The 17,942-nt window shown below is 43.2% G+C and overlaps 1 protein-coding gene and 1 long non-coding RNA gene across 3 annotated transcripts; one reads left to right on the top strand and one right to left on the bottom strand.

Annotated features, from left to right (window-relative positions):
• Nucleotides 1–818: 818 nt before the first annotated feature.
• LOC123135231 (uncharacterized) lies at nucleotides 819–2,884 on the bottom strand. 2 transcript variants are annotated; one of them, XR_006465860.1, is made up of 5 exons: nucleotides 2,277–2,884; nucleotides 2,081–2,166; nucleotides 1,937–1,994; nucleotides 1,372–1,868; nucleotides 819–1,085 (listed from the first exon to the last, which is right to left on the bottom strand). It is a non-coding gene; the product is annotated as an uncharacterized lncRNA (long non-coding RNA). The 2 variants fall into 2 exon arrangements; XR_006465859.1 differs by having other exon boundaries at nucleotides 1,372–1,994.
• Nucleotides 2,885–4,238: 1,354 nt separating this feature from the next.
• On the top strand, nucleotides 4,239–6,847 carry LOC123139790 (uncharacterized). Its single transcript, XM_044559491.1, has 5 exons — nucleotides 4,239–4,258; nucleotides 5,721–5,804; nucleotides 5,905–5,985; nucleotides 6,069–6,158; nucleotides 6,261–6,847. The coding sequence occupies exons 1-5, from the start codon at nucleotides 4,239–4,241 to the stop codon at nucleotides 6,697–6,699; spliced, it is 714 nt and encodes a 237-aa protein (XP_044415426.1). The 3' UTR covers nucleotides 6,700–6,847.
• Nucleotides 6,848–17,942: the final 11,095 nt, after the last annotated feature.

The following is a 17,942-nucleotide window of genomic DNA, read 5'->3' as shown; positions in this document are numbered from 1 at the left end:
GTTCCGGCCGTACGGACGACGGCGAGGGCAGCGTGCAGACTGCCACCTCGCGGCCGAGCTCGTGCTGGTGGGAGCAGAGGAGGGCGAGAGCAGCATGGCGACTGCCTCCTCGCGGCGGCGTGCGACGCCTAGGGTTTGCTCGTCGGGAGAGGAATGGTGGTCGAGGCGCTGTGTCGGGGCTCGGGAAAGGAATAGCAAGCGAACCGGTACGCTGCAACTTCACTTTGCGGTGGCATACGCGTGTAATTTCCCTCAACTCCTACTTCCGGGTTTTTGGAGAGCGCGGGTTTTCTAACTCCTCGACTCCACGAAATTTACACTGCGCTAATCGCCAGCTTCTCTCGCCCATAGCTGGGATTTGGACCGTTCGGCTGCACTCCTCACGTGGAGTTGAAGATTTGAGAAGCCGGAGGGCTCCCGAACACGCCCATACAGGCTACAATAACCAGCATGAAGGCCGAGGATGAACGTCCTCCTTAGGCCCTCCACTATGTACTCGGTGCCACATTTCTTAAAAGCCAGCCACGTATACGCAGATGGCAGTTAAACTTTTGATGGCACCGGTCACACAATGTGAAAGATTTCGCATCCACTCCAGCACGGGCCCGCATGCATATATATTAGTAATATATCTGTCCAACTTACCCAAGGACCAGTGTCACGGGGTGTTGCTTCGCGTGAGAAAGGACCAAGACGCGCTTAGTTTATTGGCTCAACGAATTTGGCACCGGAGCAAGTAGAAGCATCGATGCCTAGAATTTTTTACTTGCCACCGGGCTGGACAATGTAGGGCATCGGTGCTAAATGTCAAGAAGTAAATTTGGCACCGATTATGGCCTACATAGTGGAAGGCCTTACAGCTTCCTTCCCTGATGGCTCTCTCTCAGGCCGCCGCCGCCGTGGATGTCAGCTGACCAGCCCAGGAACCGCCTCCCCTGAACTTGCCCTGGCCGATGTCTATCAACGAGGAAGTCACTGGTGCTGATCCAGCAAGAGGCGATGATGAGGCGACGCTGGAAAAACTGGATCTGTGTCCCTTCCTTGCCGATGGCTCTCGTCTCTTGCTCTGCCTCCTCCTCGTCCACCTATATTTGGTTTGGGATTTTCATTTTAGACATAACAATACATTAACCATTAAATTAGATATTGTTCTTCTGATATGAATATGTCCTGTGACTGCTCTAGCAGAATACATAAGACATTTTAATAATACAATAAACAATTACAAATATAGGTGTTGATGCTAGTTGTAAGCAATGTTGGTATCCACTTCGCTTTGATCAGTTGAAGCCTATTTAATTCTTGAGTCAGCATAGTTGAAGTAAATAAATCAAACTTCCTTGGAAATTTTTCGAAATGCAAATGACTTACTCTATTCAAGATGCCCCCACTTCGAGTGGAATCGAAGAAAGACACAGTAGCTCTGAATATGGCCATGTGCTTCTTGTTGAACAACAGAGTTGTTTTGTATGTAGCTGTCACAGAAAAAAAAAATGACCTTGCGAGTATGCCCATCGAACTTGCAACAACCAATGCCACAAAGACATAGATCAGTGTCGACGTGCTCACTGGAGGCTCGGCGTCTTTGGACACAGGAGAAGCCCAGGCCATCCAATAATTGTTATCAATTTGGCGTACTTGGAGAAGTAATTGTGCTATCAACACGAACGGTACAAGAGCTCCCCCTTAAGCCAATCTGAGGTTCTTCCAGTAGACCTAGAACCCCACCCGGCCTTTTTCCTTTTTTCATGCACCACCTGAGCACTTTGAATCTTGTCACCGTCTTCTTTGTCATTTTGTTCATCTTTCTCTAAAACCGATGACAATGACCTGAATAGGCTGATAGAATGTCTAATTGCCTCCATTAGCTACATCAATACATCCAATGTTGTTAGAGAATCTTGGTGAGCGCCAACAGTTTCCATTAGCTCCTCACCTGAACTAAGTATATCGTTGTATTTGCCTGCTTGTGCTATTCTCTCGCCTTTCAGTACCTACATTAAAAATTACCTTACAAGGAGAAGCGAATAATTATATGACAATAAAATTTGCATGAAACATTTGCCAATGAAATTCTCACCAAAATAAGATCATATGCAGGCAGGCATTCAATCTGGTGAGAGACATGAACCACTGTTTTTTAAGAAAAGCCCCAAGCAAGCATTCCTGCAAATGGTGGAAACCTTAAGCAACGTGTTCAAACACGTTGTTCTTAAGCAACACGTCGAAAAAGGTGTTCTCAAAATTCTATTGAACAACAAGAGATTTTATTATACCTTGAAAAGGTGGGATAATGTATGAGTGTCAACTGCACTGAATGGATTATCGAACAAACAGATCTCAGCATCTTGAAGCAATGATCGGCCTATCTGAATTCTTCGCTTCTGGCCTCCGCTAAGATTCATGCCTCGCATTCAATCATATTATGTGCTGCATTGAGACTTCAGACAACATTATAAGGTACAACTATAAAGGTACCTTGGATCAGTAATTTAGCAGCATCGAAGGGAATAAACTTACATAAATGAAAAACATTAAGTGCAAAATTCAACAGTGTAATTAAGTGCCTAGCAGGGCTCAGTGCTACACATCGGTCATAAACATCAACAACAGGTATACCACACTCCATGGCCCGGCGAAGCGCACGACACAGCCCACGAACTACACGTCGATGTAGCACGACCACCAGCGGCGAGGAGCAGAGCACCAGCTCACGGTGGGATCTTATCATCTGGACGCCCAGTGACACCCCCAATCCCCACCAAACTACCTGGATGGCGACGCTAGTAAGTAGGAGATCGGGGAACTGCAGCGGCATGACATAGAGCAGAGCAAAGATAACTGGCGATATGGTGAGTGGTAAGTCGGATAGCCTTGGCGACACCCCGGCATGACAGTGTGCACTCCTTGGCACTCGAAATCGGTCTAGGGTGGCCAGCCTCGACGAGGAAGGTGTATCCTTCCTCGCAGTCCCACACCACTGTGCCCTAGGTTGTCCAACTCACATACGAATGGGTCAGCTACATGGCTGGTACGAACAGAGAGTTGTGGTCCCCTCTGCACCTCCTAGGCGGATCCAGCTACCCAGGATGCCAGACCGGTGGGCTCACTACTCGTTGCTGAGACGATGAGGCGAGAGGTTTTCAGGGGTTGAAGGAGGCGGGCCACATCATGGCAAGGAGAGAAGGGCGTTGGCGATGTTGTTGATGAGAAGGGAGGTGGTGGAGAGAGGAGTAGGTGGGCTTCACCATGGCAAGGAGAGAAGGGCGTTGGCGATGTTGTTGATGAGAAGGGAGGTGGTGGAGAGAGGAGTAGGTGGGCTTCACCATGGCATGGAGGGGAGGTTCCTGGGACAGATGGCGGTGGCAACACTGTGGCGGGGAGATGAGATGCGGCGATCATGAGGTGTAACTAGCTATGAGTAGTGGTAACAAATAATCCATACTGTTGGAGAGAAAAAGGAGCAAAAGACCTCAAAAGGATTAGGCCAGGGTTATCATCCTTTAAATAAGTAATTGTGCCAAATGAAAAATTAGTTATTTTAATCCCCAAATAGAAAGGTAAATATATTTTGATAGTAGTTAGAAGTATGGTGTTAAGGAGGATACGTAGTTTTCATGGATTTGGCGATATGTTACTATCTCGATAGTATTTTGTGTAGATTGCTCACCACATGTGCCATGCCAAAGTTAAGATAATGAGAACATCACTTTAGGCTTTTGAGAGGATAATGTATATAATTTCTAGGTGCATGCATGTGACACGGTAGTAGAATCGTATTTCTTTATTTCGGACGATGTGTCCTCAGACTCTTGTCCCAGTATTTTAGACCCACCTATTGAAAATATCGGAGCAACCGATGAAAATGTCGCAGTATGATGTTACCTGCGTGCGTGTCCAAGTCAGCCTCACCTATTTCTTATCGTTTCGATACTAACAATACGGAAAAGATTTATAATAATTAAGAACAACTGCGGATTTGATGCATGATGCATGCACACGGAAAATTAACATGGCAATTTTGATGTCAGGAAATGACTGTAGAAGTAGAAAAAATAAATGGTTCGAACAGCCACATTTGAACTTTGAAACATAAGAGCAAAATGGAAAATGACATGGTGAACTCTGAAATCCAAAATAAAGGTATTCCATTTGTACTATCAACAACTCCAAGATTTGAAGGGCTCGTCCAATAACCTACATATAACAAAGGTGTAACGTGTCAATAGTGATTTTCCATGGGGCAGAAGTCCATAATGTACGGTGAGGGCAATATGGTAAGTAGACGGTGTTGCAGGCCCAGTAATTCCTTTCTCATGTCCTCCAGCGGGAAGAAGAAAGACAAAATAGCATGTTAGTGAACATCGGGGTGCACCTTCCCTCTTCCCCCTTCCTCCATGGACATGAAGATCCGGTGTCCAGTCGAGGAAGCGATCAGACGTCCTCAGTGGTATGATCTCTGTCCTCCTCATCTCCAAGATTTGTTACGACACAGTAACGTTAGATCCCAGTAAAATAGCTTGCAAGGGGAGGAACTATTGTTTTCTTGGATACATCGGGTGCTGAGATTTTTGGACTGGGTGCAGGGGCTTCTATATTTGGTTAAACATGCTGGCAAGTTTCTGAGTTTATGATCAAGCTTTCCAGGACGACAAATCCTTATCAACACCATGCATAGTTCTAGTCATGTCCTAAATCAACCGGTGCAAGTTTGAGTACTTCCATTTTCTGGACCTAGATTTGTTATTCATCCTACCATAAACATCAGTAAGCCAGCGGAAAACCCTTGTGGGGTCAGCGTGCTTACATATTAAGAACCAATATGTAAAAAGTATACAAATTGAAGGGGTTTATCAAAAATCTGTGGTTTACACGTACCTCTGTCGAGTCGGCAGCTCGTAGTATGCTGTCTTGTCTAGGACATAATTCCAACCAACATGTCAAGTTGGTCCAGGAATAGTTACCACTAATTTTCCATCGGGTCATGAACTTGGTCATGCATTTAACTAAAAACATCAGTCAGCATGTGTATCTTGTTCATGCAGATAACACAGGACAATGAACTTTGTATATCTTTACTCTTATAAATATCCAAGTTTATGGTAGTTCATTCATCTATATGAGATTACCTCTTAAGTTGTCAATAACTTTAATTTCCGCAATTATGATACATTTTATGCAGAAGACATATGTATCGCTGGGTTTTGCTGATTAATGTATATACTTTTCATAGATTTAAACCATGATGAGAAGTGGATTTAAGAAACTCAAGCAATGCACATAACTTTGTTAGTGCCACTATCTGAGATCATGTCTCTTCTTCGTCACTCTTTAGTCTTTACCCCCCATCTCATTTGGGCATCGACCACCTTTCCAGTGGAGAATTGGTGCATTCTTTTTGTGCATGTTCGACGACCTAGAGTCATCTCCCATTTTCTTTTACTCTCAGTCCTGGGAAACAACCACTCTTCCAGTGAATGTTGGGTCAACTTCTTGCGGTCTTTCGCAGCTGCCCTTTTTTTTGGCCTTGCTGCCATATGAGCTCTAGTGTGGCGGTCTTAGGAGATTGTCCTCTTTAATTTCCATGTAATCTCTCTTTTTTGGTCACGCTATAACCTATGCCGCATAACAAAACCTCTCGGGGTTGTCTTTGATTATCTGTAGGAGGTTACCCTTTCCGTTGAGTTGTGACCATAAACTGAGTTTTCTGTATTTTTCAGTAAGCTAGTCACCGGGGTCATTTTTGGACCATATTTTGCTGAATATGTCTCCCACCTCGTACGATTTCTCAAAGGAAAAAAAAGGTTTGTATTTTCTTGTTCCTGAGAACTTCCATTTAAAAGTTTCTTTTCTGTTGAATTGTAATCATGTACTGGTTTTTTAATGTATACTCCCTGCACATAGCCTCGTTTTTGGGATTGCTTTGGGGATATATTTAGGTGTATATGTCTGCCCCCTCATTGAGTTTCTCAATGAAAAAGAGAGGTTTGTATTGTCTTGTTTCTGCAAACTTCTGTTTAACAGTTTCCTTTCGGGTGTGTTGTAATCAGTACTGTTTTTTTTTTCAGAGCGCTCGCCCTCGTCCTCGGGATTGCTTTGGGAGTATATTTTGGTCGATGTGTCTCCCCCCTCATTGAGTTTTTCAAAGAAAAGAAAAGGTTTGTATTGTCTCGTTCCCCGAGTAATTCCGTTCAATAGTACCAAAAATTTTGCCATTGTGGCCTCTCCATTTACGTTGGTTTGTTCCTGTGAATAACCAGGATGCAAATTGCTGGCCATGGCGAAAGCAGCCGCAGTAGTAATATCAAAGCTGGCACTTGGGTTCTGGATTCCGGCGCTCAATGCCATGTGACGGGTGACCCACGGCTCTTTTCTTCTCTCAACATGGCTAAAAAAGGAAGCTGGATTTACGGAGTCAGTGGGCAGCAGCTGCCAATACGGGGCTTCGGAGCGGTGCAGTTTCCCTACTTCACACTCGAAGAAGTCTACTACGTTGAGGGCTTAGGCAGGAATTTGATCTGTCTATCCAAGTTCCAGGTTACATTCGGTTACAAAATTACATTTGGAAAAGCCACGTACATCGAAGAGGAGGCTACGGGCAGGCGTATCTGTGAACTTCGGAATGTCGATGGGCTATACGAGATGGACTCCGTGCCAGTAGCGCTTGACCAGCCTCCAGCAGCAGAGGGACGTGCCTGAGATGCCCCTCTACTGTTCTAGTCCGGTCAAGTCCGAAGCTATTCGTTTGTTCATGCTAAGACATGAATAGCTTCATTTGTTCATATTAAGGCCGTGAATAAATGTTCCTCTAAAACTTATCTCTGCAAGTCCAGCATAATATGCGTGGTTGAACCTCATTCGCATATTGTTATGTGATGTGTTCTATTTTCTGGCAGCCTATGATTTCAAACTTGTATTCCCTTCAAATATACTTTTGGTGAGCGTGAACTAAGACATGCAGATTACTTCAATTATTTCATCAGAGTTATTTTGAGGATTTTTATTTTTTGGGAAATCCCATATAGGTTGTTCGATTTACTGGTTTTGACCAAGGATAATTTTCATTATTTGTAGATAGATGAAATAATTCATGTTCTCAAAACACTTGGTATGATTATAAATTGTATGTGGAAGCCGTGATCCCCTTTGGTCTCGGATCGCCTTATATTAATAGGTTGGTTAACCTAATTAACTGATGTGATATACACCAAAGATCTCAACTTGAAAAACAGAATGGATATACATCAAAGACTACAACCTAATCTACGAAAGTGAGGATTACCGAATATTACAACTGTGAGATATGTCACGACGCAACATATATTCTGACAATGATTTCTTTGGTTTTCCTGTGGTGAGAAACACTCTTCCAGGGTAAATCCTGTACTATCTATTTGTATCCTCAAAAACGCGAGTGTAGGCAATATTTTTAAGCTGTGTATTCAATATCTTCATGTTAAAAAACGATGTGAGTCAAAAGATACCCTAAAATTGTTTTCTATGATATTTTATTGCTATACTATTATTAAGCACAGATGACGATTGAAACTTTTCTGAAAATAGCAAAGACTAAATGAGCCTTAATGGAAAGCCTTTGGTTCTCCATATTATGACAGTCTTGAGAACAGATGGACAACCTGACGGTTGGACGGTTGGACCTATATGTTTGGAGTACATATTTTTTAAGGAGGAACAACACTCATTAATCAATCAGGTGAGCAAGTGGGAGGACTTCAAGGCGAACTCCAACAGTATGTGGCTAGTTGGCCACTACTATAGTATGCAAGCCGTTACTAGCAAGCAATTTTCAAAAAAACTAACAAGCAATTTTGTATTTTTTTTTGAAGACAGCAATTTTGTAGTCTAGTATGCTTTGCTACTAAGAAACTAACGTACCAGCTAACACTCAGAGTATCTCCAATAGATGATGCAAAATAGGTCTACGGAAATGGCTTGATGTAAAATATACATCACCAAAAACGTGTTTTTAGGGCACCGAGAACGATCAACTCTAGCAAGTGATGTAAAATAGGGCAGAACTCATCCGAGCGATGTCGTACGTGCGCGGAACCCCAAGCCTCCATCCGGTGATGTCGTACGTGCGCGCGGCGATGTCCGCATCCGCAATGATGCCGAGCCAGTAGCGCACACCGCCACGCCGCAGCTCAGCGCGTACCTGCCGGACTTGCGCAGCCACACCACCTTGTAGCCGGTCTTGCTCTTGCACTTCTTCCTCGGTGCCATGGAGGCCGGCAACAAGGCACGGAGACTGTGGCAAGGAGAGCCGAAACACTACTAGGGAAAACCTTATACACAGAACTTTAGCAGGAGCGTGTCAACAGAAGGCGCTACTGCTATGTACATAGCAGTAGCGCAGCTGGGGCAAACAGCGCTACTACTAAAATTGCCCCACCGTTGCCGCCAGGCTAAGTATAGTCAACACTAGGGAAAACCTTATACACTGAGGTATAGCAGTAGCGCTGGTTAAAACAGGGCGCTACTACTACTTGGTAGTAGCCCGTTCTAATAAAGTGTGCTATAACTACAGCTATAGCAGTACCGCGTCTGCTGGAAAAAGCGCTACCACTATAATTCCCACCATCTTGGTGGTAGGCTAGGAATAATAGTAGCGATTCCACTGAAAGTGCTCTACCACTAAGTGTGTTGTAGCAACGCGTTTACAGCATAAAGCGCTACTGCTAAGAAAGAAAATAAAATGGAAAAAATAGAAAAATAAATGAAAATGAAAGAAGTAGGAAAAAGAGAAATGAAAAAAACAAAATGTAAAGATAAACAAAAGAAAAAATAAATTAAGGTGAAAGGAATAGCAGTAGCGCGTTTTGCAGGCCTGCGCTATAGCTACGTTCCTTAGATAAAAGGAAAAGGAAAATAAATAACTTCTTCGTATAGCAGTAGCCCGTTTTCCTAGAACCACTATAGCTAACTTAGCTATAGCGCGTTTTTCTACCCGCGCTACTGCTAGTTTGACTTAACCACCCGTGGGCTCAGAATTTAGCTAAGTCCTTTCCCCCTCTCCTCCCTGTTCCCCAACTCCTCTGTAGCCGCCGTCGATCACCCACGCCCTCGACCTCACCACTGCCGCCCGAGGCCACCCTCAACCTCACCACCGCCGCCCGAGGCCGCCCTCGACCTCACCGTCGCTGCCTGAGCCCGCCCAGGACCGCCGCCGCCCGAGCCCGAGCCCGCCCTCGCCGACCCTACCTTCGTCACCGAGCACCTCCCCGCCACCATCTCTCCCCTCTCTGTAAGCTCCCCCACCCCTCCCCCACCCTCCTCTCTCTCTCTGCATTTTCTTCCTGCCATGTTAATTAGCAGTAGTAGTAGATGTTAATTAGTAGTAGGGTTCATAGATAATGTTTTTTAGTAGTAGTAGTAGTAGTAGATGTTAATTAGTAGTAGTGGTGGTACTAGTTAACTAGGGCAATAGGGTTAATAGTAGATATTTTTTAGTTAGGGTAATAATAGATGTTAAATAGTAGATAATGTAGATGTTAATTAGTTCAGTAGGGTTTAGTTTTTGAATTGAGTTTGTTTAACTAGATGTTAATTAGGGTAGTAGGGTTTAGTTTAGAGTAAAATTTAGTTCAGTAGTTAACTAAATATAATATATATTTGGTTTTTGAATTGAGTTTGAGAGAGCAAGAGATTTGTGTAGATTTTCTTGAAGTGTCAAACACTAGGAGATGCAAATTTGAAGTGGTCATGATATATGCAAATTCCTCAATTGTGTTTGCCCATGTTTATCTATATTGTTGTAGCTTCTCATGTACATATTCTTAAGTGGTCTTGTTATATGCAACATTGAAGTGGTTTGATTGTGCCCAAGTGGCCTTTTGTTGTTTCCAGGGAATGAAGCCAAGTGGCCTATGTTTTGTCGGAATGTTGATTCATTTCCGTTCCGGCAAATTTCAGGTGCTTGGTTTGTCCACTTTTTAGCAAATGTCATTCCGAAATTTTCCGTGAATTTTGGCATGACTAGTGCTACAAACAAGGACATATCAAGTGCCCGGGATTTGCCGCACCGGGAAGGAATCAACGTTCCTGCAAAATATATGCCATTTTTATGTCATATTCATTTTATTAGGTTTAGAATTAATTGAATATATTTAATCGTAAGAAACATGGCTAGCAACGATGAAGGACAGGGTTCTGGTGATTGCATCGACGTCTACGGGGCGGCAGACGAATTTTTGAACTTTGCCGATGATCAACAGTTGTTCTTGTTGGGCCCACCTGTCGCGTCAGAGACTGAGACCGACATCGAGACCAGCGCTGAGACTGAGACTTGCGCCGAGACCGGCACCGAGACTAGCGGAGCCGGTATAGAACCGAAAGCAAAGAGGCAATGGCGCCCAAACCAGCTCATGACTACTAGACTGGTGGTCACGGAGGTGGACAACGGCAATTTTGAGCTAAAAAGCCCGCGGAAGCGCGCGCGTGCTACGGCAATCAAATAGGCTGCATCGTACGGACAACCGCCACCATCAACGATGGGAAACTAAAGAGGGGAATAAAGTTAGCAGTGCAACGGGATTTGCCACGTCTGTCTCTTTCTGTTGCTCAACTATATATGTTGCATATCGTCGACTCATATGACGATGCAGGTGCATAGATCATCGATGACGAAGAAGTGCAACGCCAGGAGTATATGGCGAGTGGCCAGAGTGTCAGGCTAAGGTGCACCGGTTTCCGGTTTCCGAGCGATAGCTAGTAGTTAGTATAGGTTCACACTAATGCGAGAGAGGGATACGAACTCATGTACTGCATAGTTCTGTCCTCACTCATAGTGATAGCTCTTCTCACGTATATCATTGTTTAGATGGATGACGATGTAGCTGCAAGTAATCGACACTTGTATCGCTATTTTCGAGATGATGGCGAGAGACCACTTTGTGTTGGATGATGATTATGATGATGACATGATTTGATGAGATTATCTGTAAGTATATGCTATGGTTACATTTGTATGTGTTTGATATGCTAAAGATTATTGTAGAAAGCCTGTTCAAATACAAAATAAATATGCAGAAAAAAACAGAAACTAATAAAACTAGCAGTAGCGAGGGGAATAACGTTAGCAGTAGTGCTCTCTTACCAGTAGCGCGTCCTAGTTAAAAGCACTACAGCTATTAGCAGCGGCGTGTGGCACTAAAGCCCACCGCTGCAGCCATGTATAGCTGTAGCGCCTTATCAGTAGCGCGGCACCCCGCGCTACTGCTAGGAAAAATACCGGCGCTACTGCTAGGCTTTTCACTAGTAGTGAGTAGTAGCGCTTTCCCTTGAAACGCGCTACTGCTAGGTAGTTTAGCAGTAGCGCTTTCCCCTAACACGCGCTACTGATAAGTACTTTATATTGTCCACACCATCCGCCCCTCACTCTCCCCCACTCCCACTCTCAGTCTCCCACGCACCCGTCGTCCGTCGTCACCGATGTTCGGCCCTCACCCGCCACCGCATTGTCGCTGCCGTCCTCGCTCCTCCTTCATCGCTATGCGGCGACCCTCCTTCCTCCTCCTCCCACCGCCCTCGTCTCTCCTCCTCCGCCAGCAGCCCTCCCCCCTCCTCCTCTCTCCTCCCTCCTCCCACCCCCTCCTCCCTCCTGCCTCCCTCCATCTCTCCTCACTGATCTGTTCTTGTATAATGTAGTTTTTTTTACTATTTTTTAGTAAGTGTTTAATATAAATAGTTTATTTAGTAAGTGATTAATAGAACTAGTTTATTTATAGTAAGTTCTTGATAGAACAAATTTATTTAGTAAGTGCTTAATAGACCTAGTTTATTTTTTAAGTGGTTAATAGAACTACTTTATTTAGTTATGTTAGGATTATATATAAGTTATTTTGAAATGTTTTTGTTCATATTTTTCAACCAATGAAATGCAACGACCATCAAGTTTCAATTCTCATATGATGTAGATATAAACATGTATATCTAGTGTTTCTCAAATAGGATATGTGCTTTCCAAAGTGGCCATGTTTGCAGGGAACACCTCCTAGTGTCATATGTTTTGCCGGAGTGTTGATTAATATTCGCTCCGGCAAATTACAGGCGCTCAATATGTCTTTTTTTAGCAAAGGTCATGCCTGATTTTTTCGCGAATTTTGGCACGACTTGTGCTAGAATATGTAGGAAATATCGAGTGGTTCGGATTTTCTAGAAGGATAATTAAACAACATTTCGGGTTGACTTTGACTCCACCATATATTAGAGAAAAAGAATGACGTCTGTTGTCGTGGGGGTCGTTCGTCCTCTTCCTTCTCGTGATAGACCTTTTGGTAATGCACGGGAAGGAAGAGAAGAACGACCATCACCGACAGTTGCAAATGTCAGAGAGGAAGTAGTGAGGGAGAGTCTCCACCATATATGAGAGGGCGCAGAATCCTGACTGTTGTCGTGAGGGTAGCTTCTCCTTCGTTCCCCTGTGCTAGAAATTTTGGTGTAATGCACGGAACAAAGGGAGGAGCTACCATCACCGACGGTCGAATATATACCACGTGAGTTGAGAGTTTTCAAGAAAATACCCGACAGACCGATAGTCAACCCATGATGAATAATAATGAGCTAATTTAGTTTTTGTAGTACATATTTTTAATTTTAGAACTTTAATCTTTGAATTATGAACATAGGAAATGTCGTCCGATGATGATAGGCTCCCGGAGTGCGACTGGTGCGGCTACGACCGGGGTCTATGCGACATGCCTCACCTCGTAGAAAGCCGGCACTTCAGTATTAAGTTCGATGAGACCTTCTATGTTGAAACGGTACGCAACGACGACAAGTGTTCTTTCATAATTAAGCATGACTTTTGCTTCTTCAATGTGTAATTTCTGTCTTCTACAATTCGACTAGCTTATCCCATGCCATGCAAGACCATATGTCTTGGAGAAGCTTGATTTTGAAGATCATGAAAATATGGAGACCAAGATAGTTCACCTAAGGACCCATCATGGTTATGATTTTGCTGTAAATCCAACAATTCTGAGAGCGTATCTCATTTTGGTTGCCTGAACTGAGAAGCACTTTGCAAGACGTATGATTTTCATGAGGGTATGCTTGTCACATTTGATCTTGATGATCTTGATATCGACGAAGAGAATATGGACATTTGGGTCCCTGTTGATACGCTTCCAATTCTACCGCTATGTGAGTTTGTCAAACATATTTATTAAGTAGTTTATATTTTTTATTTCAAAATAGTTGACAGCTTATTTTCATTGATAGCTTATTTTCATTCTTCAAAAAATGTGCGGAAGATGGTAGACATAACCTACTACACCGATGACGCAAAATTAACCTATGAGGAGAAATACCATCTTATCTCATTTATTATTGATGTTGAGAATTACAATATCAATTATCAAACTCCTGCACATTATGGTCAATACGTGCCACTTGTGCACATGTTGAACTACGGTAACATCTATGGAGATGGCATGGTAAGATTTTTTACTATTACGACATCCCTGCATCTTTTGCATAAATTCTTCTAAAGTTAAACTATTGCTAACTACGATGTTATTATTATGTTTTTCAACAGAAAATCCTGAAGGATCGTGTGCCTCATCTGATGTTTCCGAAAGGTCGCCTTGATCTTATTAGCTTACGGCCAGGTCATCCTAGGCTTCACTGTTGTTCATACTGGATTTGTAAAATCGATGAACACATGACAATCAAAGCATGGAAAAAACATATGGACAATCATAGGGAGCAACTTGGAACCAACATTGTGCGAAGAGCAAGAATTGGAGACATGATAGTCTCCATTCTTCATAATGTAGCGTCAGGGCCTATCTTGTTTTATGTTATTTTACCTTAGAGAGGGTAGTAGGTCCTATGAGAGAGGAGTAGGTCCTAGATACAATGTGTTATTATGTGCTACAATGTGTTAGAGTTGATGATGATGAGGACGAGGTGTGATTATGACTAGTGACTAAGTTGTTAAATGATGTCTCATGGACGAAAATGATGATCATGAGGAGTTGTTATATGACAATGATGTATTATGATGATAAGTTGTTAATGATATGATGATGATGATGATGATGATGATGAGTTATTATATCATTGGATGAAAGAACCGTGGATAATCCATTACTTGGTTACTTATGATCCGTCCACTTTAAACTAATCCACGGTTCTTTCACCCAGTGATTTAATAACTCATTATGATGTAAAAACAATCTCTAAATTGCTACTGTATGAAAACTGACATAATGTTGTATGAAGACGACATAAAATAAAAAAGAAATTGAATACAGAATAATAGTAGTAGCGCGGGAAGAGAGGTGCGCTACTAGTAATTACCAGCAGCACTTTCTGGAAGAAGTGCTACTACTAAGTAGCTATAGCAGTAGCGCGGTTAAACCAACGGTACTGCTAACCTTTAGTTGTAGCACCGTAGCAGTAGCGTGGACGCCAAAAACCAGCGCTATTGCTAGGCTTTTCTCTAGTAGTGAGAAGCTGCGTTGGAGGCAGGGATGGCTGCTAGTGCTCAGCGATGGGAAGGGGTGGTGATTGGGGGCGGATTTTGAAGCTCAGAGGCGGCGGCGTTTCGGCGGCGACGACAGGATTTGGGGGTGATTTGGCGCGGATTTGAGGTGGCGGCGGCGGGATTGGGGTCGGTGGCAGCTCGATGATGGGAGGAGGAGGTGGATGCACCGGCGGATTTGGTCGGAACGGCGCCGGCCGCGCGTTTAGGTGATGTGGCGAGAGGGGAAGGAAGTTTCACCACAGCAGTTAAACTCGCTAGTAGAAAACATGGCTTGGGTCCAGGCCTGACCAGCCCATTAGGCCCGGTTCAGTCACGAACTGGGACCAAAGGGGGCATACGCACTGGTTCGTGAGCCCAGGGGGCCGGCCGGGCCTCGTGGGGCATTGGTCCCAGTTCGTATGGACCCTTTGGTCCCGGTTCCAGACACGAACCGGGACCAATGTGCCTCGCTCCTGGCCCACATCCATTGTTCCCGATTCATGGCTGGAACTGCGACCAAAGGGTGGCCTTTAGTTTCGGTTCCACCCACAAACCAGGACCAATGGGGTGCCTATATATACCCCCTTGCCCACGAGCAGAGCACTCCGCACTTCTCTGTTGTTTTGACTGGCAAGGGGAGGGCTTTGTGGTGCTCTAGCTCACCTCCTATGCACATGAGGTGTTCGATGAAATGCCGAGCCACACTACTTAAGCTTTCTCCTCTCCAAACTCGATCTCCAAGCTCCATTTTCCTTGAGATTTGTCTAGGTTTATCGTTCCACCACGTCCCGTCCCCGTCTTCACCGCCGTCGATCGCCCGCGCTGATATGATTACCGGCACCACCGTGGTGAGCCTCTTGTTCTTATCTTCTTTGTAAAATAATAAAAATTCTTACTTGTATGATTAGATAGATACTTGTCTAATTTCCTTACTTTTATTATTTCTTGTTATTATATAGTGTGATAGTTTTGGTATCCGCCCACGTCGGCCCTTGTCCTATCTATGATTCGGATGTGCTATATATTATCTTTTATAATTATTTGGTTCATTTATTGTTTATGACAATTACGCTGACCAACGTTACATAGATTTTATTTTTCTAGGAGGTATGTGAACCGGAAATTCCAACCGACCCAATTGTCGAGAAGTTACATTTAGTTGAAGAAGAAAACTATTACTTGAAGAAAAAAATTAAAAAATTGAGGAGGAGAAGATGATATTGGAGTTGCATGTTGCGGATGTCGTCGATGATCACAAGATCAAGATGGATGCAATGCGCTTGAAGATTAGAAAGATTAGAAAATATGCCATTCATACCGAGGCTTGGTATCATTATGCTGTTGGATCAATTGTTACCTTGGTTGCGATTATGATCGCATTTTTTGTTGCATTGAAATATTTTACATAGTTTCAACGTATGGTTTATTCTCAGGAGAGCTATATGTTGTTCAATAAGAACTATGTATGTACTTTGGTTTTAATGTGATGATGAACTTCTATTAATTTGGTCACTTATCTGTTCATGATGTTTCGTAATGGTTTTTGACACACTTAATTATATATAATGCACGCAGATGAACCGGCAATGGATGTACGGTGACAGACACACCTCCGAGTACATTAAGGGCGTGCATAATTTTCTTGAAGTGGCTGAGGCAAACAAGCAGAATGGTTTTATGTGTTGTCCATGCCTTATATGTGGGAATACGAAGTCTTACTCTGACCAGAAATCCTTCACAGCCACCTGCTTTATAAGGGTTTCATGCCACACTATAAAGTTTGGACCAAGCATGGAGAAATAGGGGTTATGATGGAAGACAATGAAGAAGAAGAGGATGATGACAACTATGTGCCCCCTGAATACGGTGATGCTGCAACAGGGGAAGCTGAAGATCAAGAGGAACCAGACGATGTGCGCGATGATGATCTCCGCCGGGTCATTGTTGATGCAAGGAGACAGTGCGAAAGTGAAAAGGAGAAGCTGAAGTTCGATCACATGTTAGAGGATCACAAAAAAGGGTTGTACCTCAATTGCGAAGATGGAACACAAAGCTCGGTACCTTACTGGAATTGATGTAGTGGAAGGCAGAGAATGGTGTGCCTGACAAAGGATTTGAGAAGCTACTGAAAATATTAAATAAGAAGCTTCCAAAGGATAACGAATTGCCCGACAGACTGTATGCTGCAAAGAAGGTCTTATGCACTCTAGGATTGGAGGTGCAGAAGATACATGCATGCCCTAATGACTTCATCGTCTACCGCGGTGCGTACGAGGATTTGGATGCATGCCCGGTATGCAGTGCATTGCGGTATAAGATCAGACGAGATGACCCTAGTGATGTTGACGTACTACAATAAATCTGTTAATACATGACGGATCAAGTCCGTCACAAATCGATCAAAAACTGTCATGCGTGTCCGTCCACGACGAATTTAGAATCCGTCATGTATATCGCGTCATAATTTGGCATCGTACCTTCCATGACGGTTTTTGACCGTCATGGATCTGCATTAAGCCCGTCCAAGCCCAATCTAGGCCCAATCCTTCATGACGAAACAAACCGTCATGGACCAATGCCACATAGGATTTTCAATTGAACAACTAGAATGATGTGGCTGCCTACGTGTACGCTACTTTTCGTCACAGAATTCGTCATGGATTTAGGATCAAATTAAATTTGGTATGGTCCATTTCTTTCAGCCCAATTTGAGATAACACACTTTTTAGCATAATATGGTGCACAAATCATAATTCCAATTTTGGCATAAGACATGTTATACGTCACACAAATCATTCAATATGCAGCCATCCATAGGTATATATGCAACATAGCAGTTTGTAAAATCCTCCATAATAAGACAATATACAACATATATTGACAATGTATATGTCACAGCAAGGTTAGGAACAAACACAAATGCAATTTACATCAACAACCCATATAAACTACTAAGGCTGTTATTCATGTTGTCGTTGACCCTCCTACTGGAGGCTACATGCCATGGCAGATTGTGATGGATAGCACCAAGTAGACTACTGCCCAATCATACCTATCATATTTACAACAACATTAGACATTTTGTAGACATGAATTAATAGTAGAAATATGAGAATTGGAAGAAACTAAAATAAATAAATTACATGCTTTCCAAAATCCTCAAATCTTAGCTTAGAAATGAGAATAAAAAGTATCTACTATAAAACAACTATAAACATAAGGGTGCCACAAATTGATCCTAATAGAAATGTGTCAAATGAAAGTCTAATCAAGTTGACCTATAATTGACAACGAAATAAAACATATATCGCAGAACTCAAGTACTATAGCAGCAGCAGTAGAGGCCATATATAAATCCGCCGAAAACTGGCATCATTAATAAACAATATCCATGACGTGAAGCCACTGCTCTTCGACCTGGATGGCGTAAGCTTCTAATGTTCATGTCTCA

Source organism: Triticum aestivum, chromosome 6B, assembly GCF_018294505.1.
Source record: "Triticum aestivum cultivar Chinese Spring chromosome 6B, IWGSC CS RefSeq v2.1, whole genome shotgun sequence".
Classification (NCBI taxonomy): Eukaryota; Viridiplantae; Streptophyta; class Magnoliopsida; order Poales; family Poaceae; genus Triticum; species Triticum aestivum.
The sequence above is the reverse complement of the archived record's forward strand: the minus strand, read 5'-3'. Positions and strand labels throughout refer to the sequence as shown.